Source organism: Mastigoproctus giganteus, chromosome 14 (assembly GCF_048544385.1).
Source record: "Mastigoproctus giganteus isolate SK-2022 chromosome 14, ASM4854438v1, whole genome shotgun sequence".
Lineage (NCBI taxonomy): Eukaryota > Metazoa > Arthropoda > Arachnida > Uropygi > Thelyphonidae > Mastigoproctus > Mastigoproctus giganteus.
This window is the reverse complement of record NC_143588.1, coordinates 76,607,035-76,632,200: the sequence shown is the minus strand read 5'-3', so window position 1 is coordinate 76,632,200 and position 25,166 is coordinate 76,607,035. Positions and strand designations below refer to the sequence as shown.

Sequence of the window (25,166 nt, the reverse complement as noted above, 5' to 3'; positions counted from 1 at the left end):
TGATGCAGATGATGTAAAGATCAGTAGAGTAGTTAATGATCGCTGCTAAGCAGAGCTTATTCAGAGTGAACTAGATAGACTTTCGGGATGGTCAGAAAAGTGGCAGCTATATGCTTTAATTCAGCAAAATGCAAGGTCTTTTTGTAACACCTGGGGAACAGCAACCCCAAAATGACTTATACACTTGGTGGAGTTGAACTAAAGTCAGTAGTGGAAGAATGGGACTTGGGAGTTACAATATGGTCAGACATGAAGTTGTCTGAGAATTGTGGACAGGTTGCAATGTTATATGGTGTCCTATCAATGATTTATCGAACATTTGCTAGTTGAGATAAGCACGTCATAATCACATAAAGCTGATTTTATAACCTTTATGTGATTAAATTATAAACTTTTTTTTAAAAATTAGTACCGAAAAACCAGTATTTTTGTATCAATACACGTATTTGAATACTAGAAAAAAATGACCAGTATTGACAAAGAAGACAAAGGTCCAAGCATCAGCAGGAAAGGTCCTGCTGACAGTGTTTTGGGATGAGAAAGGCGTAATAATGACTGATTACCTGCCGAAAGGTAGAATAATTAGAGGTGCCTATTATGCCAACTTACTCACAAAATTACGGGAGAAAATCAAGACGTATGCGTGGCATACTGTCCAAAGGTGTGAGACTGCTTCAAGACAATGCTCCAGTTCACACTTCTGAAATTGCAACAACACAAGCGGCCACTTGTGGATAAGAAATACTGCCCCATCCAGCCTACTAACCCGATCTTGCACCATCGGACTTCTTCTTCTTGTTTCCTTTCCTCAAATCATTTCTTTGGGGGACCCACTTCCCTGGCAACGAGACACTCATTTCTGCAAGAGAGTCATGGTTCAAAGACCAACCTCACCACTTCTACAAAAACGATATCCGTAGCCTCATCCATATATGGGAAAAATGCGTAAATCTGCACAGTGGCTATGTAGAGAATGACTAAAATCTGTGTGCCAAGAGGCACAGGTTTAGTCAGATAATGTACAAGGGTGCTAGCCAACAGGCTAGCACCCTTGTACATTATATGACATATAAATATCACAGTTTGTAAGGTAAGATGGTTGTTCAGTTATTACCATTTAAGTTACTACTATTATAAAAATAAAGTTAAAATATTAAGTTATTACTATTATAAAAATAAAGTTAAAATATTAAGTTATTACTACTATAAAAATTAAGTTCCAATAGTTATAAAAAAAATGGTGTATTTTAGCTTTTGGAATGTAACCCCCCCTTTTTGTACTGGTTCTCAGTCTCTTTTGTACTGGTTAAACGGTATAACACGGTTTCGCATTACACGAGATTTTGTAGGAACTACCATGTTATACGAGGGTTACCGGTGCTATTATATTATTAGTGTTGCATCATATTATTATTAGTAGTGGTACTGGTAAGTGTTAATATTAGTACAGTAATACCCCGACTTACGCTACCCCGACTTACGCGAACTCGGAGTTACGCGGTTCTTGATTTTTTTCGTTTGGCAACGCTGCCGCCCACTATCTTCAAGGTCGTTTTTCATATGTTATCGATATACGGTGCGACGGCGGAGAATGAGAGCGAAAGATGAACAAAATTCAACTTTGCTGCTTTTATGTTTTTTATATCAGTGAAGGGGAAACACATTTCACCATAATAACGTAAAAACCAACACAATTGCAGCTATCAGTATAATTGCAAATGCAATTAGATCGAGTTTACTACCAGTTTATAACAGATTTCACTAGCAGAAACGCAACTGGATTTTTATTGTTTTATGGTAGTAACCCCTAGAAATGTGAGGTGTTAATAGTGTATCTCTGCTTTTATGGTGTTGTTTATTCAGTTGCTACATGCGCGCAGCTTTGTTTATGCGTATCAAGCGTGCCTCCTCGTTTTGTAATTGCGCTTTATTCCCTAAAAATGAGTAAAATACTTAATTAAAAGGTGTGAAAAGGAAGCGTCCTGGTGAAGACACTGCAGATTCAGAGAGAAAAAGAAAAGCAATTATCGATAAACAGAGGCGGACTGGGTCAAAAATTCTTACCCGGGAAAATTTATAGTGGCGTCATACTATGGTTTATGGCCAAAATCACACCGGCCCACCGGGGTTTCCCCGGTAAGGCTTATGGCCAGTTCGCTTCTGTCGATAGAGAAAAAATATGAAATTGTGAAACGCTTTGAGCGAAATGAAAGACCATGTGATATTGCACGTGCTACAGGCCTAAATGAAGCAACGGCGAAAAGCGCATGACAATTGCAAACTTGACAGGTTGAAAATTGAAAAGGGCTCAATTGTAAAGGGCTTAAAAATTTTAGAAAACATAGACTCCAACGAAGGACGCGTTATAGCTATAAAGCAAGGAATAAAAAAATTATTAGCTTCCTACGAAGAAATTCTGCGTGAAAAAAAGAACGCGCTGTGTCGTCAGACGAATTTGTTAGATTTTATGAAGCCATCGACATCGAAATAACTTTTTTACGTAAGTCATTTGTTTTTTTTAATACATATTTTGTATTAATATGTATAAAGAACTGCAATTTTATTAATATTTTTCTTCTAAACTAGTGTTTTTGTTAGTCCTTGGTCCCAATTAAGCAAAATTTATATGTATTTATATGCAAAGTTATACCCCGACTTACGCGAATTCGACTTACGCGATTTTCGTCGGACCCACCTATCGCGTAACTTCGGGGTATTACTGTATTAGTACTACTGTGCATGGGTTGAAGGATTGTAGGATTGGGAGTGGGGGAGGAGGACTAAGACACAAGGAAAATAATCTTCAGTTATGCCGAATTTTGCACCCAGAATATTGGAAAATATATATGAAACCTTTTTTGATACCAAAATAAACTTTTATGCTTTTCCTATAACTTGGTGTTTATTTTACCTTAATATTAATATCACAGTTCATTATTTAACTTTCAAATCAGCATATTTTAGACTCTAGCTTGTTTAATGAATTTCATGATAAATACACACTGTGTTAAGTAGCGATGAGTGTAATTGAATGATTTTCATTAACTGAATGATTATTAATTGAGAAATTTTATTAATCAAAATAATTGAATAATTAAATGGTTACTAACTACTGATCATCAGAATAATATGATCAAGTGAAATAATCAAATGATATAACTGAATTATATTATTTTAACAATAACAATACATAACATACTTATAAAGCTTGCCTTTCCACACACCTGTAGGCATTTATATGCAGCTTTAAAGATTTTCATGGCTATTGAATATTGAACTAATAATGTTAGTTTATCTCTGATTTTTTTTTTTTTACTTACAAGTCAGAACAAGATCAGCATATTAATATTTTTCATTGGAACTTTATTAGATACCCACCATTTATTATTTATTAATTATGCTTCTTTATTCACTTTCTTCCTATAGCATCGTATGAGTCTTGGGCAGTAACATTGCAGTGGTCGGCAAACGAACCCAAAGTGTCTAGAGTTAGCATGTATAATCAAAATGCTCATTTGGTTAAAAATTCTACTGGAGTTTGTGATAAAGAACATTCTTGGAGAGGTAACTATGTTTATCCATAATAGGAAGCAAAGAGAACATGTGAACTATGAAAAAGTTCATCAGTAAATCATAGTGGATAGTGCCATTATAACTGAATCAGTCTAAGCGTAATGAAAAGTTCTTTATGTGGAATTTCTGTTCATTTATTTAGTATCCAAATATTACTGTTCTTTCATTAAAATAGCTTTGTTACAGATATATTTTAAACAGTTTTAGTTAACATGCTTTCTACTTCATTATTTGTTTTAAATAAATGTATGCTGAACAGTGAATTTATGAAAGTTAGCAATTTACAAACAACACTTTTGATAGGTTAGAACAAAATCGTTTCCCTTCTAGGCAACTACAGCTGTTTACAAGTTTTGCTTGTCTTCACCCGTGATAAGTCTTTCTACTTCAGCACCATTTTCATACCTGAGATACTGCTGGTTACAAGTTCATTTATCAGCTTTTGGTTGTCAGTGGAAGCAGTTCCAGCTCGAGTAATGATGGCAGTAACAGCAATGTTGAACTTCTGTACGACCAGTGGCAACTTTCGCTCCAAGTTACCTGCAGTTTCTGATTTAACAGCTCTGAACTTGTGGGATGCAGTGTGCATGTTCTTCATCTATGCCTCCTTGATAGAGTTTGTCATTGCTAACTATCTTTGCAGGAGACAAAAGCTCAAAGCAGTTGGACCAAGGGTACATCCTGCTCTTGGAAAATTGCAGCAATCTCGAATAGGCTCCAGCATTGTTAGGGTAAGTATTCAAGTTTGTTTCTTGATTATTTTGTAGGAATAACAAATAGATGTGATCACACAGCCTGAGAGATAGCTATTGGCAAAAAACGTTATAGGGTGGGGAGCTCAACAGAGCAAGCTGACCCTAGAGTTCAGGGGACATGGATATTAGAATTAATATTGAGAAAAAGAATAGCAAGTTCTCCTAGACAGATTGAGGCCCCCTTACTTAGGTATGGGGCCCTTTCAGTCCACGAACTGGGTGCCTTGTGTCTACTGCACCGCCCCAAGAACCAGCTCTAAGGGAAACATAGAGGTGCTAAGAAATTCACGGCTAACCGAACTTGCATGCTGTGTGAAAATCGAATATATCTTCTCCTTGTCCCTAACAAATAAATCTGTTTGCACCACTGTTTGGGTATTGGTCACAACACCCATCCATTAGCTCTAACTGCCCTAGTTATAAGAAAGAAGGGACATTGATATTTAAAGACTATGATTGATGATGATGAATATTGCATATATCATTTTAAAATAAATGAATCTTGATTTGTCAAAACAATAATCCGACTCATGAATAAAAATAAAGGATGGTTGTCTCTATTCATGAGTCGCATTATTGTTTTATTGCTTATGACTGCATGAAACAAAAACTACTCTTTTTGTACTTTTATCCTTATTGCTGCATACACATGTTGATCATTTAATTTGCACAATGGACCTATCTTAATTTTAATCTTTGTTGCTGAGGGCTACACGCACAGGCCAGAAAATTAAAAATCTTTGTTCAATATCTAATAGGGCCAACTTTTGCCTGAATTAGTCTGTACATGTTGTGCCATGGATTCCTCTAGGTGTCTGATTATTCTTCCATTAGGATATTCGTCAGCTGCTGTATTGTGGTTGGCAAAGAACTGCAAAGCCAAACTGCTCTTTTCAGCTTATCCCATTCTCAATTGGACTCAGATCTGGAGAATTAGGCAGCCAGGGTATATGATGGAAATCATGGGAACATTCCTCAAGTCATCCAGATACAATTTTTGCATGGTGGACATTTGTGTTGTCATCTTGAAAGAATTCATTGCAATCTGGGAAAAATGATGCATTACAAGGTGAAGTTGGTCAGATATGATAGAAAGATGTTCAATGGAGCTAACACCAGCCTTTAGATGCATGACTTCATGCCATACTTTCACCCTACCATTGCTGCAAAAAAAAAAAGTGTAAATTGAGACTCCTCAGCCCACATGATCTTTTCCCATTATTCCATAGTGCAGTGTTGGCTGCACCACTGTAGTTGAATCTTTTGATTTTTTACAGAAAGAAGTGGCTTTCATATAGGCACATGGTTATCAAATCCCAGATCCTTCAATTCCCACTGCTTAGTTCTGTTGAAATTGGGTCTTTCTTTGCCTAAATTGAATTTTTCAGCCATTTGCTGCACACTGGACCCTGGTGTACAATTCACTTTAAATTCCTGAAGTCTTAGTCTTGTTCTTGGAGTTCCAACTCTCTGCCACATTTCTTCCTTTTAGAGCTGCATATTCCTTTTGTCTACCACTCACTGTATACTTTTGAGATGAATTCTTTCAAGACACCAGTAATTTCTTTTGTTTTCTCAATTGTGGCCTCTGATAAACATGCTCCAACAATCACACCTTTCTGAAAGTTGAAAAAATCGTCTGCCTTTTCCATGACTGGATCTACTAAGAATGCCCAGGAAAGCATGCAGTTATCAGATACCAAGGAACTCTACATGAAATATGTTTAATTATCTATTGAAGCCAATTGCAAAAGGTTTCTGATTCTTATTCTGTTTGTCTGTCTGTCAAATATATATATGTGGTCAAAAGTATTCATACACATGTATTTGTGTCTCTCAGAATCCCAGGAAAAAAATATGATCAACCAAGTTTCCTTCCAATGTAAAGCTACATTTACATATTTTATCACTGGCCAAAATATATTCCATTCTGCACTGGAAGTCTTTTAATTCTGTTAAGGCCTGCAAGCATATTTATAGTTGTTTCTGACATATGGTGCTTGAGTAAGGTGGGATCAAATGTCACTGGAAGGGTGTCTAGATATTAATGGTGAGGCAGTGTACATATGGGAATTATATGGGTAAAACGGGTGGCAGAAAGAGGATATTTCTGATAATGTAGAAATAATGGATGAAGATAGCTTGGGAGTCATAATGGAGCAAGAGGTAATTTTAGCATCAAAGGAAATGAAGGAAAACAAAGCAGTATATATTGATGGAATTCCAGTGGGGTTTATAAGGTTACTAGGAGAACTGAGTTTAAGGGAATTAACAGAACTACATAGGTTAATGTCTGAGTAAGAGAAGATTTTAAGACTACGATAATAATACCAATAGAAAAGCCATGCAGTGAAATGTAAAGATAACAGTTGTATAAGTTTGGACCACATGCACCAAAGATAATACGAAGAATATTGAATAGCAAGGTAATGATGGGATTAAATGTTTGAGGCCAATTCATTTTCACAAAAGGGAGGGAATAAGAGATACAGTAGATGTGATGAGAACGTTGTTGGAAAGAAATCTTTTAAGTAAACAAAGATTCATTTATATGTTGTATAGATTTGTGGAGGGATTCACACTAGGTGGAAAAGGCCAGAGTTAAAATCCTGCCAATGACATGAGGAATTTTTATGGGTTGTTTTCATGTGGCAGAGTTATTTAGTCTCAGGTAGGGTTTGCATTTTTATTCTGATAGTCTGTTTATGATATTTAGTCTGTTTATGATATTAACAGACATAATACACTAAGTTGGCTTTGCATTAGCAACATGCCCTTGTGTAGGAATGGACTGATCTGTGGTTCTGGTGAAAGATTCTAGAATGGGTGATATAAGATTGGAGTTCACTCACGTGGTGATGTTTAAGAGTGACTGCAGAATGGGAACACTTAACTATGTTAGTTGTCTCATGCTGATGGGCATATCTGTATTTGGAGAAAGCAACATGAGGTCATGGCACCTGAATGCACTGTTACTGTTGGGCTGGCTGGAGGTGGCAGTAGTGTTATGGTTTGGGGACTATTTTCATGGCATGCCCTGGGTCCTCTGACCACCTTTAATTAACAGCTTGATGGGATCACCCACTTTTCTATCATTACTGACCAAGTACACACCTTCATGATAACAATGTATCCAGACCACTCTGGCATCCATCAACAAGACGTGACATTCCCTAAAGCCTGGCAGGTTGCTAACTGGTTTCAGGAACATAACAATGAACTCTTCATCCTCCCATGTCACCCAACCCATTTTATCCCAATTGAGCATGTTTGGGACCTGCTAGAAAAGGACAATCAAAACTATGACCATTCACCTGACAACGTGTAGGCATTACTGGACACATTGTGCAACACATGATTAGCACTACCATGGGACTCCATACCAGGATGTGTATTTTTTTTTTTTTTTGTAGTTGTTGGCGCATAGGCTTCTGTGGCCATAATGCACCTCCCAAGGTTTTTGCAGTATTCTGATCCAAGTCCGAGGCAGAACCGAACCCGCGACCTTTGGGTTGCCAGGCAGGCACTTTACCCACCCGGCTTGCCCGGTCGGCTACCAAGATGTGTAGGGGCTGTATTACAGGCAAAGGGGGGGCCCCATGGGATATTAGTTAGGTGTTGCTAATGCAAAGCCAACCCAGTGTATATCCATTTTTGCACAACAAGCACTTTTAGCACATGAAACAAAACATAAAAGTGGAGAAATTCTGTTTCGTTCTCGAAAAATTTGATTAAGTGTTAGAAACTGTACATGCATCAGTTCTATGCCTTTTGTTTATATAGTAAAATCACCATATACAAAACATATCTAGAAAATTCAATGCAGAAAGAATCTCATACAATTTATGAGCTGATATATCATGACTAGTCAATTTTAATTTTATGTATATCTCATATAAGTATCCAGTTGTAACCGTAGCTTAACAAGTAATACACTGGGCAGAATGAGGTTAAAAAAAAATCGAATAAATAATAATGGATGGTCACAGTGAGTTCAACATCCTGAAGTGATTGTGCAATTTGATTAAAACAATTAATATGTGAAAGTGCATGCAAATGGTTACATTTTTCGATTTATATGGATTTAGGGGTGTTTTTGTGTGTAAGCACCAAAGCAACTAATTTCTGTAAATTGTGTGTATTCTGTATTTGATTTTTGTTTGCTGGACGAAAAACCCAAGTTTCTGGAGAATAAGCCATACAATCTTTGCCTGGGTATCACTAACTTGGCCACATTGCGAAAAAAGCAGATAAAAATTGCTTGCATCATTGACAGGATTTGAACTCAGCTATTTTCCACCTAGTGTGGAGAGGAAGGTGATTATATAGTCGGTGGAATTTTGGCTGCTGTAAATGGATAATATTTTTAATTTTTACCTGTGGATTTTTGGCTGCTGTAAAGGGATAAGTATTTTTAATTTTTACCGTATTGTTCATTAATTAACATAGTACATTGTGTTTTACAGAGATGTTAAATAGGTTTAGTAGCATTCGTTAGCTTCTTATTTTGAATTTAACCAACGATTTTTGGAAGTTACGACTCCTGGTGTTGGTGCCAATATTGTTGAACTAGCTGCCATATTGTAGTCGATAAGAAATATCGTAATGTATATATGTCTCGAACTGATGGTGTAAGGTATAAAGTAAAACTAGATAGCGTAATACGAAGCACTGTATTAGGAATCTGTTAGCTTACATTATTATCAGTTATTCAAAAATATTATTAATCTTATTAAATTTTATTGTTAATTAAACTGTATTTAAATGGAAATCATGACCCAAACTAGAGCTATGAAGCAAAGATCACAGACTAGTGAGAGTGCTGTGACTCTGGGGAGAAACAAAGGGGTGATTCTCCAACACATCACAGTGTCAAAAAATGTGCAAAATGTAAAATGTTTGCCGACCTTTCTAAAACAGGACATCATCTAGCCAAGGAGGATGCCTTTGTGTGTGCTAGGTGACTAGAATGTCAAGAAATTGGCATTTCTTGACATTCATTTGATGGGCGTCTATGACAGCTTGAGGTGTAGGGTAAATGTCCTCGAAGAAATTAATATGAGGGGCCCATTAAGCTCTCAGCTGCCCAGCTCAATGATAGAGCTCACTACTGTGCATCAGGCAACACAGAGGCAATCTCCAAGGCAGAATGTCCTGGTCCCAAAGGAACTAGTTATTGTTGGTGATTCTATTGTCAGGGAGACAGGAAATATACTATGTAAGGATAGGTGGAACAGGACCAGAGTATGTCTGCCAGGGGCAAAAGTTGATGACGTTGTAGAGCAGATATCATATTTTAAGGGCAAAAAAGGTGATATTGTTGTACACGTTGGAACCAATGACATTAAGAGGAGATCTGCAGATTTATTCAACAAGTACAGGTCAATGGTGAAAAAAAAGTTGCGAGTTATGGTTGAATGTGAAAGTGTCTGCAATTCTACCAGGCATGATAGGAGTGAGTATAAGATGAGAACCCCGTTGATCAGTTCAGCCCTGGAGAGATTGTGCAAGGCTCAAGGGGTAGAATTTTTTTCAGCCTGGTCCGTGCTTGTTTAAAGGCGAGACTGCTTCTACAGGGATGGGGTACACTTAAATAAAAAGGGTGCAAGAATATTTGGTGATGGTATCGAGGCAGTGTTAGGTGGGTTGGAAAACTGCTAGCTTGGGGGGAATACACAGACTAAAAGGTTAACAGGCAGGTAGAGGCAAAACTGATTCTTGCACTGCTTCTATTAGAATGAGCAGCAGCCTGGAAAGCAAGGTAACGGAGATTTCCAGGACTGCTGGGAGTCATAGTGTAATAAATAAATATATGGGCTGTGTTAGGGTAGCTAAGAATAGGAACAGGTGCATGTATATTTGCATGTACACCAATGCTAGGAGTATAGTTAATAAATTTGATGAGCTTGAAGTGTTAGTCAAGACATCAAAGGCAGATATTGTTGGGAAATCAGAGATGTGGTGTCACACAAATATAAGCAGTGCAGAATTGGAATTTGGGGAGTACAATGTGTACAGGAAGGATAGACAGGACAGGAAGGGAGGAGGAGTTATGCTGTTATTTAAGAAACATCTGCTGACAAGGCTACTAGGAGACGGTCGTGTTCAAAGCCGCTAAGTGGATTTTTCTTACTTATTGATTTGAAATTATTGTTTTTCTAAAACTTTTGATTTAAATTTAGTAGTATAACATTATTTTGTGATTTTCTGATTAATTTGGTGTATTTATTCTTTACTCGGCCTTGTAATTGCATAAAAGTATCGGTAAGGGTATCCACGTGTTTGCAACTCCGCTGAACGAGAAGTTCTTTAGCCATATTTAGCCACTTGATTGAATATTTTTTACATTGAATTATTTCTGTAAGTAGCTTATAGACCTAGTAAGGATCGTTAGTTTATTCTGAATTGAGACAGCGAGATTTGAAAGTTAATTAATACTTAAGTGTCCGTAGATATAAAGTTCGTAAGTTCCCACCTTTGTGATACGATAGTTATATACCGTACTAGATAGCGTTAGTTGAACTTCGTTAGCAGTTAAATTGTACTTTTAAATAAATACATATAACGACTTAGATTACAAACGTAACATAATTAATTATATTTAACATAATTAATAACATAACATAATTAATTATAATCAATTAATAAATTAATAGAATCATGACTCAGACCAGAGCAGCAAAGCAAAAGGCTCAAGCTAATGGAAGTGCTGTGGCTCAGAGCAGAACTGAGGGGGGCAGTTGTCCTCTGACTCACAGCCTTATAAAATGCACTGTTTGCTTGATGTTTGCAGAGCAGTCGGGTACGGGACATGATACTGCCATGGGGGATGTCTTTGTGTGTGTGCGCGATGCAAGGAGTGTATCGATATCAGGCAGCAACTCAGCGTTCTTGTGGGCCTATATGAGAGCTTGAAGGACAGGGTGGATGCCCTCGAAAAAACTAAATTGAGGGGCCCATCAAGCTCTCAGCTGCCCACATCAACGCCAGAGCTTGCACTTGGGCATCACATGACACAGAGGCAACCCCCAAGGCAGAATGCGCTGGTCCCGAAGGAACTAGTAGTTGTTGGTGACTCTATTGTCAGGGAAACGGGGAACATGCTTTGTAAAAAGGATAGGTGGAACAGGACCAGGGTATGTCTGCCAGGGGCAAAGGTTGAAGACGTTGTAGGGCGAATATCATCTTTTAAGGGCACAAAAGGTGATATAGTTGTACACGTTGGCACTAATGATATTAAGAGTAGGAGACCGGCAGAATTACTTAACAAGTACAGGTCACTGTTGAACAAAAGCCGAGAATTAGGGTTGAATTTGAAAGTGTCTGCAATTCTGCCCAGACACGATAGGAGGAAGTACATGATGAGAGCCTTGTCGATCAATTCGGCCCTGTAAAGATTGTGCAAGGCTCAAGGGGTAGAATTTTTTTCAGCCTGGACTGTACTTGTTAACAGGAGAGATTGCTTCTACAGGGATGGGATACACTTAAATAGAAAGGGTGCAAGAATATTTGCTGATGCTATCGAGGCAGTGTTAGGTGGGTCGGAAAACTGCTAGCTTGGGGGGAGACAAGGACCAATAGACTGACAGTAGCCACTGGCAGAGGTGAAAGAGATTCTTGCACTGCTTCTATTAGAATGAGCAGAAGCCTGAAAAACAAGATGCATGATATTTCAGAGACTGCTGGGAGCCATTGCGGTACAAGTAAACACATGGGTTGTGTCAGGGTAGCTAAGAATAGAAACAGGTGCAGGTATACTTGCGTGTACACCAATGCTAGGAGTTTAGTAAACAAATTTGAAGAATTTGAGGTATTGCTCAAAACATCAAAGGCAAATATTGTTGGGATATCAGAGACGTGGTGTCACACAGATATAAGGGATGCAGAACTGGAATTTGGGGAGTACAATGTCTACAGAAAGGATAGACAGCATAGGAAGGGGGAGGGGTTATGCTATTAGTTAAGAAACACATAAAAACCAAGGAAGTGAAGCCAGTCGACATCGCTGGACAGTGCAGTGTTGAGTCAGTTTGGTGTGACATAAGCATTGGGAGATCAAAATTGAGAGTAGGAGTGTGCTATAGGCCTAATGACTGTGATGAGTATAATAAGAAACTGTACAGGGAAATAGAGTGGGCCAGTAAATCAGAGAGTCTTATAATGGGAGATTTTAATTTCCCAGATATTGACTGGAATTTGGGGGCTGGTCACTCACACACTAGCAGGGCTTTTGTGGATTTATTGGATGATTGTTTTCTACATCAGCATGTTTGGGAGGCAACTAGAGGGAGTAATACTCTTGATTTGATTATCAGCAGTGATTCTTCATGCATTAAGAATCTGCAGATAAATGAACCACTAGGTGGCAGTGATCACAGTGTGCTGAAGTGGGATTTACTCAAAGAGGTAACTACCATTAGGGGTAAAGGGAAGGGTTATTGCTTCCGTAAAGGCGACTACGATGGACTGAGACAGTATTTAAATTCTATACAGTGGAACCAACTGATGATGTTACCAACAGCAAATTCAAAATGGGAAGCATTCAAAGAACTTATCTTGGAAGCTACTAGGCTTTACATACCAACTAAGAAATATTGTTCAAGGTTGAGGCCAAAATGGATGTCAGATGAACTAATGAGGCATATGGCAGAGAAGAAAAATGCATGGGATACTTACAAATTAACACGACACAGAAGCCTATTATAGATACAAGTTGATATGCAACCAAGTTACAAAGGAGGTTAGGCAGGCGAAGGCAGATTACGAGAAATCCTTGGCAAGGGATGCAAAGAAAAACAGCAAAGAGTTCTTTACTTATGTAAACTCTAGAAGGAAGGGGATGAATCAGATTGGTCCACTTGATATTGATGGGTCAACTGTTGATGATCCTACTCAGGTAGCTAACAAACTAAATGAATATTTTGCATCGACATTCACACATGAGGAGTTATTCAGCGAGGGGAATGCCAGAGGTGTATTCAACTCTAGCAGTAAGCTACAGAATCTTGAAATAACTGGAGTAAAGTGGAGGAGAAATTGTTGAAGATAAACACAAGAAAGGCACCCGGGGTGGATGGGATCTATCCAGTTATATTAAAGGAGGCAGCAAAGGAAGTAAGCAAACCCTTAGCCATAATTATGAGAGCTTCCTTGGACTCAGGGGAGGTACCCATAGACTGGAAATGTGCAAATGTGACCCCAATTCACAAAAGAGGATCAAAGGCTGACACAAGTAATTATAGACCTGTGAGCTTAACTTCTATTCCAGAAAAATTAATGGAGGCACGGGTTAAAGAAGCACTGCAGGATCATTTAGACAAGACTTCAGTTATAGCTCGGACACAGCATGGTTTTGTTAAGGGAAAGGCTTGCCTGACCAGTTTGATTGGATACTATGATGCAGTCACAAAAGAACTGGATGCAGGGAATAGCTTTGATATTATATACTTGGATCTTAGAAAGGCTTTTGATACTGTTGCACATGGAAGACTGCTACACAAATTGGAGCAGTGTGACATTGGAGGCAAAGTGCTGCTATGGATAAAGGGGTGGTTGAGGGGGAGAAGACAGAGAGTGGTAATCAATGGACACTGCTCATCGTGGACTAATGTTATTAGTGGAGTCCCTCAGGGCTCAGTGTTGGGTCCATTATTGTTTTCTGTATTTATAAATGCTATTGATGATGGTATATCAAGCTTAATGTCCAAGTTTGCAGACGATACAAAGGTTGGCAGGGTTGTCAAGGGCACTACTGACACTATGCTGCTGCAACAGGATCTGGAAAGGTTGAGCAGATGGGCTGAGAGGTGGCAAATGAAGTTTAACATTGACAAATGTAAAGTACTACACATGGGAAACAGCAACCCCAGAGCAACGTATCAACTACGTGGTACTACACTGATAGTGGTAGAGAATGAAAGGGACTTGGGGGTGGTTGTGCAGGCAGATATGAAGTTCTCTGAGCAGTGCAGACGGGCTGCAAGAGTAGCTCATGGAGTATTGTCAATGATATACAGGAATGTTTCCAGCAGGGATAAGGAGGTGATTATTCTCTTGTATAAGGCAATGGTCAGGCCACACCTAGAGTACTGTATACAGGTCTGGAGGCCTCATTTCAAGAATTATGTAGAGCTGCTGGAACGAGTACAGAGAAGGGCAACAAGATTAGTGAATGGAACAAAGGGGTGCTCTTACGAAGAAAGGCTTAAGTTTTGCAAATTACAGTGTCTGGAGACTAGGCACCAGCGAGGTGATCTGATAGAGGTGTATAAAGCCTTGAATGGTTTAAGCATGCTCAATGCTGATGGGATTCTTCCTCTAGCTCAGAATAATCACCTGAGAGGGCATAAATTCAAATTGAGGAAAGACAGATGTAGGATAGACGTGCAGAAATTTGCCTTTAGCCAGCGGGTGGTTGGTTGGTGGAACAGACTTCCATCCCTTGTCGTGGAGGTTGATAGCCTAAATAAGTTTAAGGCTCAGCTGGTCAGGTATTTTGAACGAACAGAGGGGTGAAGTGGAAGTGGGTTTTTTTTTTTTTTGGCTGATGCTGCATAAGCTTGCTTTCTTGCATCAAATGCCTCTGCTAATGCTAATGATAACACATAAAATCTAAGGAAGTGCATCGAACTGATGTTGGCAGACAATGCAATGTTAAGTCTGTTTGGTGTGACATAAGCACTGGGAAAGGAAAAATAGGAGTAGGTGTGTGTTACAGGCCTAATGAATCTGATGAGTATAATCAGCAATTGTGCAGAGAAATAGTGGGCCAGTAAATCAGAATGTCTTATAATGGGGGATTTTAACTTTACAGATATTGGCGGGAATTTGTGGATTGGTCACTCGCACACTAGCAAGACTTTTGTGGATTTATTGGATGACAGTTTTCTACAGCAACATATTTGAGAGGCAACCAGAGGGAGTAATAATCTTGATCTGATTATCAGCAGTGATTATTCATGCATTACGAATTTGCAGATAAAGGAACCACTGGGGGACAGTGATCAGAATGTGCTGATGTGAGAATTACTTAAAGATGTAACTACCATCAAGGCTAAAGCGAAGGACTTTTGCTTTCGTAAAGGTGACTACAGGGGGGTCTTGGACAGTTTTTAAATTCTGTACAGTGGGATCAACTGATGATGTTATCAATGTTGAAGTCTAAATGGGAAACCTTCAGGGACTTAATTTTGGAGGCTACTAGGCTTTTCTTCCCAACTAAGAAAGACTGTTCAAGGTTTAGGCTTTAATTGGATGTTGGATGAATTAATGAGGGGCATGGCAGAGAATAAAAATGTATGGGATGCATATAAAGTATCAGGTGACACCCTACGGAAGATATAAACTGTTCTCTAATCAAGTCACAAAGGAGGTTAGGCAGGCGAAGGCAGATTATGAGAAATCTTTGGCAAAGGATTTAAAGAAGAACAGCAAAGGTTCTTTACTTATGTAAACTCTAGAAGGAAAGGGATGAATCAGATTGGACCACTTAACATAGATGTCTTGACTATTGATGATCATGCTCAGGTAGCTGATAAACTGAATGAGTATTTTGCATTTACATTCACACATGAGGAGTTATTCAATGAGGAGAATGCAGAGAAGTTTATCAAACTCTAACAGGGAGCTAAGTGATTTTGTAATAACTGAAATCAAAGTGGAGGAGAAATTGTTGAAGTTAAACATAAAAAGGCACCTGGGGTAGACAGTGTCTATCCAGTTATATTAAAGGAGGCAGCAAAGGAAGTAAGCAAACCCTTAGCCATAATTATGAGAACTTCCTTGGACTCAGGGGAGGTCCCCATGGACTGGAGATGTGCAAATGTGACCCCAGTTCACAAAGGGGGTTCAAAAGGTGACACAAGTAACTATAGACCTGTTATTGTAACTTGTGTTCCAGAGAAAATAATGGAGCCACTGGTTAATGAAGCACTGCAGGATCATCTAGACAAGACTGCAGTAATAGTTAAGACACAGCATGGGTTTGTTAAAGGCAGGTCTTGTCTGACCAATTTGAGTGGATACTATGATGTGGTCACAAAGGAACTGAATGCCAAAAATAATTTTGATATCATATACAGTCAGTCCGCATGAAACCCTCGTGCAATAGAAATAACAGGTCCTATGCGAAAAACAAGGTTAGGTGCCGAACACCCAAGATTGAACACATATTTGTAACTAAAACATTACCAGAGAGATAATTGTAACAAGAGATAATTGTAATAAAATGCTTACGTATATTATATATACAGTGAAACTTCCCTTTAACGGACAGCCATGGGGAACGAAAATTTGTCCGTTAGAGAGAAGTGTCCACTAACAAGAAGTCTGAGGGAGAAAAAAAAAAAGAAAGAAAGAAAAATCGTTAAACGTTTAATGTAAAATTAAATTAAAATATATACAGATTTTGAACAATATTTTTGTAAATAATATACAATTACATACACAAGAGATAAAGAAAAATCGTTAAATGTAAAATTAAATTATATTATATACAGATTTTGCACAATATTTTTGTAAATAATATACATACAATTGTGCTATGCATATTATGACTTTATCTTAAGAAAAATACATACAGTAATCACTTATTTTCTTCTGCACCTTCTTCCGGCTGATAATTTTGTTTTCAACATTTGTTTGGAGTGAAGAAACCATCGAAAGTCCTTCAGTATCTTCTTCAGCGGCGAAAAACATTTTTAAATGATTGATTTGTATGAGCGCTTCTTCTATTTTCATCGGTGGTTCGTCATTAATATGTTCTTCGACAGAATGACCTCCTTCCATTTCTTCATCCTCATGAGGAACTTCTTGAAAAATATTGATGATAATGTCGTTGATATCTACAGCACCATCTTCTGTAGTGAAGTTTGAGTCTATATCTTTGTAGCCAGGGTCCCTTGTAGCGCAAGTATCATACATTATCAATAGATGTTGAAGTTCTTGTTCTTCTTGGTGCTCCACATTGCTGTTCACAACTTCAATTTTTGCGTTTGAGAAGCCAGACTTTACAAAACAGTTCACGACAGTTTGTTTTCTAATTGCGTTTACTGAAGAGGAAATCCATTGAATCGCATCTAGGATGCTGAGTTTCTTTGCAAGGTCACTCGCACATGTTTCATCTTTCATGTTTGCAATGAGATGTCTTAAAACACGTTTTCTGTAGTGAAGTTTAAAATTTTTTATTATCCCTTGATCCAAGGGCTGACGCTCTGCAGATGTGTTTGGTGGCAGAAAAACGATTTGAATGTTGGACAATTGAATGTGCAGGTGAGATGCAGCATTATCCATGAAAAGAATAATTTTTCTGTTTTGACGAATCATGTTTTGGTTAAAGTGACTTATCCATTTGCTCATGATATCTCGTGTCATCCACGCTTTTTTATTAGACTTCCAGTCAAGATTCAAAAGATTCAACTTTATGCCCCCGAAACAATGAGGGTTTTGTGGTTTTCCTATAACAAGAGGTTGTTCAAAGTCTCCCAGCATATTTGTACATAATAGTACAGTCAAGCGTTCCTTAGAAATTTTTCCACCCTGGCACTTTTTGTTTTTTAGACTCATTGTTTTTTCAGGAAGAGCTTTAAAAAACAACCGTTTCGTCACAGTTGTAAATATCCTTAGCTTCAAAATCACGACATAAATCTTCCAATTTGACGGTCCACTCTGTTACAACCCCAGTATCAACAGATCCACCTTCATCACTTACGGTTTTCCAAGAAATTTTATGCCGAGTTTTGAACTTGTCTAGCCATCCCACAGAAGCTTTGATCTCATTTACTCCCATAGATTTCGCAATCTCCAAAGCCTTTTCTCTAATAATAGGCCCATTAATGGGAATTTTTTTAGCACATGCGCTACAAATTTGAAGTCCAACAGTTTTCGGAAATGATTTTTGAACCTGATCATTTACGCGTTGACAAAATTGTTTAAGCAGTTAATTTTTTTTTCCTTTAGGATGTCGCCTACCTGCGTCTTCCCGATTTTGAATTTTGCAGCGAGATTGCTAACACTATTTTTTTGCCAATCATACGCATTAATGAGTTCGACTTTATCTTTTAAAGTTAAATGTTTACGAGAAGACATTGTGCACTTCACACGACACTGAACAAAACTGAAAACTCAAACTCAAAAGACGAAAGGCCGACAAAATTCCTCCCCCCCCACACACATCGAATTCATCAGAAGTTTTATATGTGCCTTAAAATTCTTGGAAAAGGGTTTAGAACTGCGATGTAAACCTCGATAAAATTCAGAGAATCGGAAATAGAAAATAAACACACTATTGAGGCAATACGTGGAGAAACGTTCCTAGAAAAAGGGCCATGAGCTCGCCCGCTGTCCGTTATTGGGAGATCAAATTAAGTGCTAATCTAAACGAAACAGTGCAGATTGCCTGTCCATGTCCGTTACAGAGAATGTCCGCTAGACAGAAGCTGAAAACACGTTAAAACCAATAGAGGAGAGTTGGGGAATTTGAAAATGTCTGTTGTAGAGAGACGTCCGTTAAAGAGAGGTGTCTGTTAGGAGAAGTTTCACTGTGTTTTAAAATACTTACGTATATTTTATTACGTAATAAAATATTGCCAATGCTTTTGCTTCTATCGTAAGCAAACTTGTTCTTTGTTTGATTTTCTATCCAAACAGATGACTCTTTGTGTCTTGATCTAATTGACTTTATTACACTTTGAGTTGTTCCTGCTATGAAAGTGTTTGTTTTTATTTTCTCTGCATTCTTTCTAATTCTTGGCATTGCCTCATTTAGGCCTGTAGCACATGCAATATCACATGTTCTTTCATTTTGCTCGATAAGCCTTATCGGGAAAACCACGGTGGGCTGGAGGCCGGTGTGATTTTTGGCCATAAACGCTAGTATGAGGCTGCTACAAATTTTCCCCGGTAAGAATTTTTGACCCAGACCACCTCTGTCTATCCATATTGCTTTTCTTTTTCTCTCGGAATCTGTAGTGCCTTCACCAGGGCGTTTCCTTTTCACACCTTTTAAGTATTTTACTCATTTTTAGGCAATAAAGCACAATTACAAAACGAGGAGCAGGCTTGATACACATAAACAAAGATAGCATGTGTAGCAATTGAATAAACAACACCTTAAAGGCAGAGACACACTAGTAACACCTGACTAGCTCACATTTTACTAAAGCACATGTCTAGAGGTCACTACCATAAAACAATAAAAACAATTTCCAATTGCATTCCTGCTAGTGGAATCTGCTATAAACTGGTAGTAAACTCGAACTAATTGCATTTATGATAATACCTATAGCTGGAATTGTGTCAGTTTTTATGTTATTATGGTGAATTGTGTTTCTCCTTCACTGATATAAAAAACAAAAATACATTTTCAGAATCTTCTCTTCGTTCCTATCATGTTGCGTTCAGTTGGGGTGATTCCGCATTGGAGTGCCATTTCTTGTAAACACAAAGACGAATCATGCATAAGCAAATTCGGTTCGGGTTATACATGATATAGTTCCCCTATTTATAAATCGTGTATGAATTCAGGAACACTTTTGATACTGTTGCACATGGAAGACTGCTGTACAAATTGGAGAGGTATGGCATTAAGGGTAAGTTCCTACAATGGATAAAGGGATGGTTGAGTGGGAGACGACAGAGAGTGGTAATCAGTGGACACTGCCCTTAGTGGACAAATGTTATTAGTGGAGTTCCCCAGGGTTCGGTGTTGGGCCCATTGTTGATTTGTATATTTGTCAATGATATTGATGAAGCTGTATTAGGATTAATGTCCAAGTTTGCAAATGATACAAAGTTTGGCAGGGTTGTTAACGACAGTAAGTATAGTATGCTACTCCAACTGGATCTAGATAAGTTGGGCAAATGGGCTGAAAAGTGGCAGCTCAAGTTTAACATTGACAAATGCAAAGTACTGCATATGGGTAGCAATAACTGAAGAGCAACGTACCAACTGTGTGGTACTACACTCAGGGAATTGGAAATTGAAAAGACCTGGGGTAACTGTGCAGTCAAATATGAAGTTCGCCGAGCAGTGCAGATGGACTGCCAAGGCAGGTCATGGAGGTGATTATTGCGTTATACAAGGCAATGGTCAGGCCACACCTAGAGTACTGTGTACAGGTCTGGAGGCCTCATTTTAGGAAGGATGTAGAGTTGCTAGACAAGTACAAAGAAGGGCAACAAGATTGGTGAGGGGAACAAAGGGGTGCTCTTACCAAGAAAGTCTTAAATTCTGCAAATTGCAGCACCTGGAGAGCAGGCACCTGCAAGGTGATCTGATTGAGGTGTATAAGGCCTTGAATGGGTTGAGCAAACTGAATGCTGATGGGATTCTTCCTCTTGCTCAGATTAAGAACCTGAGGGGGCACAGTTTCAAATTGAGGAAAGACAGTTGTAGAATAGATGAGCGGAAATTTGCCTTTAGCTAGCAGGTAGTTTACTGGTGGAACAGACTTCCATATTTTGTTATGGAAGTTGATAGCCTAAATAAATTTAAGGCTGAGCTGGACAGGCATTTGAAATGAATGAGGGGGTGAAATGGGAGTTTTTTTTTTTGCTGATGCTGCATAAGCTTGCTTTATTGAATCGTATGCCTCTACTAGTGCTAATGCTAATACACACTGCGCTACCTGCAAGGGTTTACATTTTTGTTATTTTAACTTTTGCAATATGAAAAATTCTCAAAATTAATTTTTAATATTTTAATTCTGAATAAAATACTCAGTTACTTTCGACATTTTATGTTTCCATATAAATCAAAACTGCAGCTCTGGTTCTCTGATGAGTCAAGCAGTAAAGCCAATTTCCATAGTCTGCTATCTGAAAGGAAGGAAATAGAGCTGGTTATTTTTTACTGTAACTGCCATATCTATTGCTTTCCAAACACGAATTTGGAAAGCTAGATATGGTCCAACTTTTCAAGTTGATATAAAGTTAACAAATTTGAGTGAACAAGTGTTTAGAGCAATTTTTTAAGGTTCTTCAAAATCAGACTCATTCCAAGTGTGTGTATTCCAAGGGTCATCATCACCTAATTTCTTTTGGCTTGATATCAACTACAGGCCATCATACTACTCTGTGATACCAAATACCAGTCGACATTTGTGCATACATGTAATATTTCTGTGGGAATCACTGAAACTCCATTCACTGTCATATGCCAAATGTAATGTTTTATTATTTATTGTGTGCCCATATTAAAACTGTCAAAATGATCAGCACTATTCAAAACCGTCGGAAAAAAAAAAAGAATACCGTTGCATAAAAAAAGTCACAATTATGCATATTGTTTGTATAGATACAATACTAAAGTATCAAATAAAGGAATAGATGACTTTATCAAAACACTGTAACTGAAAAACATAAATAAACTGAATCAAAGAAGTGCATCATATCTCCCACATTTAAGAACTACTAGCTTAACCATTGAACTTCAGTGAGGTAAGATTTGTATTCAAATTCAATATTGTTTAGTAAACTTTTATAGTGTAGTGATAAAATCCATGGAGATGAATACATGGTGGATCCCTTTTTAACCAGCTCTTGTTAAACCAATGCTACAATATCTCCTAATTTTTCTGGGAACATTGCTGAACACTTTATTAAGACCACATAAGTTTCACCTATATGCAACCATCTAAGCAAGCATATGTAAATTATGAGGTTACAGTGTGTGATGTGTACAGGAAAGTGATATAAAGCTGATACAACTAGTGTGTAAATCAGTTCCATTAGCAATGAGAATGTACAGGATCTTGGACTTCCAAAGAAGTATGATTACAGGTGCATGCTGAGATGCTACAGAAGAGGGGAGAGCTGCACTCGTCGAGTGTGTAAAGAAGTGTTATATTCCTTTGAATCTAACATATGGAAAAACACCTGGAAAACATCTGTGAACAGAGGACACAAAAGCCAGAGGCAACTACAGCCAAAGATATAGATTTATGATGAATAACTGTTAGTCTATCCTTGTAGATCAAGATGAACATGGTTGATGGCAGTTTTCTGAGAAAACAAATACATCTAGCTGTTTGATATACAGGGTGATTCACTACCAGTGCGACAAACTTGCAGGTGTAGGGGGCACAAAGACGAATCGGAATCACATAGCATTGCAGGGTCCGAAATGCCCTCGTCATGTGGTAGAGGACGTTGAATGGGAGATCGCGTGAACAACGATCCCGCTGGAAGTCAGCATTTGTGAACCGGTTCCCGAGGCAGTAGGATGGACGAGTATTCAAACGTTGAACTGGCCGACATGCACCTCGCATATGGATTCTGATTCGTCTTTGTGCCCCCTACGCCTCCTGCAAGTTTGTCGCACTGGTAGTGAATCACCCTGTATATAAACTGTGATAATACAATCCCTTTAACCCACTGACATGTATGCAAATTTTCTTCAACTGACAGGCATAAACAGGGATAAAGTATGCCATTTTATAATCTTAAAATCAGCAAGAAATAATTCAGAATTGTTCACTTTTTTATGCTACCTTTTTTTTTTTTTTTCAACCGATTATGACAATAATAGGTTGAAAAAAATTTTATTTTATTAAAATAATAAAAATATTAAAATAATATTTTATTATTTTTTTTAAAATTACAATCTCTTTGGTATGCTTTAGATATATGCATCTGCTTACGTTCTGTATTTCCTCTCATTGTTCCTATGGGGAGAAAATGCATTGCTATGACTAGCGTCACTAGAGTAGCAGCCTAAAAATGAAAACCCAGATGCCTCAACAATTAGATCCCAACCAGATGCTGCGATAAAACATGAAGCTGCTCAAAAGGTGTCAGTAATTTTAAGTTTTTGACACTCGCATGTAATTATTGAGTAGTCTTAAAGAAAAAAATATTTTATTTTTTAAAACATTGTGTTATTTTTTTTATGGTAAAACTTCTTCAATAACAAAATGATTAATGATGCAGATTGAAAGGAAAGACAAAAAATTGAGGGATAATAAAATTGACATTGATATCACTCTTATAGATTTTTTAAAATTTAAATGGCTCCGGTGTACTTCATTCAGAGGTCTACATGTGACATTGCTAACATGTGACGACATAATCCTGTAAGTGGAAAAACATTGTGATGGAACCCTTCAGTGCTTCTGGTATGTTTATTGTTTGATCTTGAAAAGGGCAGAAAGTATTGGATTATACTATGGCTTGCTTTTCATTGAAAAAGGGGTATAATTTAGTTAATGCAGCATTTGTAATAAAATCAAACTAGTTAGAGATCCAAAACAACACTCCCAGCACAAGAACTTTTAAGAACCACAGCAAGGAAACAAATACACCAGAATTTTCCAATAGGTGTGAATCTCTCCAAATGAGTGACTGGTGATTAAACAAATGGCACAGATTTTATAACTAAAACAAGATACTGGGCCTAACATCCCATTTTGAATGCTCATACATCTTGCCAGATTTGGGTTAAGACATAAGTAGCAGCTTAATTTGTTTAGTTTCTTAATACAGTAGGCCCTTGATTTAACACATCAGACAGAACATCTGTCTGATGTGCGATGCTATCAAACAGATGTGCTGAAAATTCCTTCTAATGAAATAAAGGCTGTTTTTTTGCTAGATAATGCACCTGTTCATCCTAATGCTGAGAGGTTAGTTAGCAGGGATGGGAGAATTAAATGTGTTTTTCTGCCTCCTAACGCTACTTCACTGATACAGCCAATAGATCAGGGTGTAATCATTGCTTGTAAGAGGTTATATAAGATGAAGTTTTTTGAAGAGGTGATGGTTGTTTTGGAAGAAACAGAAAATGCAGAAGAAGATACAAGATGCACCAGGATACTGCAAAATTTACATGCATACATCAGATCTGCTATCTTCAACTTAGCAGCTGTGTGGAAAGATATGAAGATTACCACTTTTGCCAATGCTTGGAAGAAGTTGTTGTACAATGTAGAGCCTGAAAGGGAGTTGAGGCATCTAATTTTCGGGACACTCTTCTAAGGACCGACAACAAAAATGCAACTGAGAATGATGTGGAACAGTGGCTCGAAAATGATGACAGTGATCTGGGCTATCGAATTTTTTCTGAGGGAGAGATTGTGGAAAATGTTCTTCATGGAGAACAAGAGGACGATGATGATGACAAAGACGAAGAATCAGTTGCACCTCATCCTAAATTGTCTGTTATAAGACAACATATGGATGGCATCATACATTATATTGAATCATCATCAGACCCTGATGTGCTTTCTTATTATGAACATTTTAGAGAATTTCGATCTACAGTAATAAGGAAGCAGCACCAAGGTGTAAGGCAACTGAAGCTTGATGATTTCTTGAAGACCACTTCATCAACTGGACCTGTTTCACCAGAACCCTCTACCAGCAAGGAATTAACACCTCTCTCTCCATATGACAGATGTTTCTGACTGAAAATTGTGATTCTTTCAATTTAAGTTAATATTAATATTATGTATCTTTTTTAAAGTATTTTTTGTATGTTTTTTATTCAATGGAGTTTAAGAATTTTAAAGTATTTTTTCTCCCCTGAAATGGATTTCAATGAAAAAAAACTAATGTTCACATTGAAAACAACTTTGTGTGAGCTTTAAGGGGGAAAAAATAATAAAAAGTGGTGGAAACACTCCACTGTATAGTTTTTGATGTGTTTAATTAAAATAAAGTAAAGTAAAAGTCATAAAAAATTAAATTAAGCTACGCTATTATATGTGTCAGTTAAAATAAAGTTTGGTTCCTGTTGTAAATTTATTTTTATATTTTTAACAGATGTTTTAGTATAAACTCAATGTACATTATAATAATATTTTATTCATACTTATACATTATAATAACATTTCAATACATCCT

At 37.7% G+C, this 25,166-nt stretch overlaps 1 protein-coding gene across 1 annotated transcript in view; it reads left to right on the top strand.

Moving 5' to 3' along the window:
- LOC150075259 (glycine receptor subunit alpha-2-like) overlaps positions 1-25,166 on the top strand; it is a 111,940-nt gene that overhangs the window by 68,076 nt on the left and 18,698 nt on the right. The window contains exons 8-9 of the mRNA XM_090388415.1: positions 3,427-3,564; positions 3,904-4,304. Coding sequence (XP_090244541.1) covers positions 3,427-3,564; positions 3,904-4,304 — 539 coding nt within the window. The remainder of the gene's footprint in view (positions 1-3,426; positions 3,565-3,903; positions 4,305-25,166) is intronic.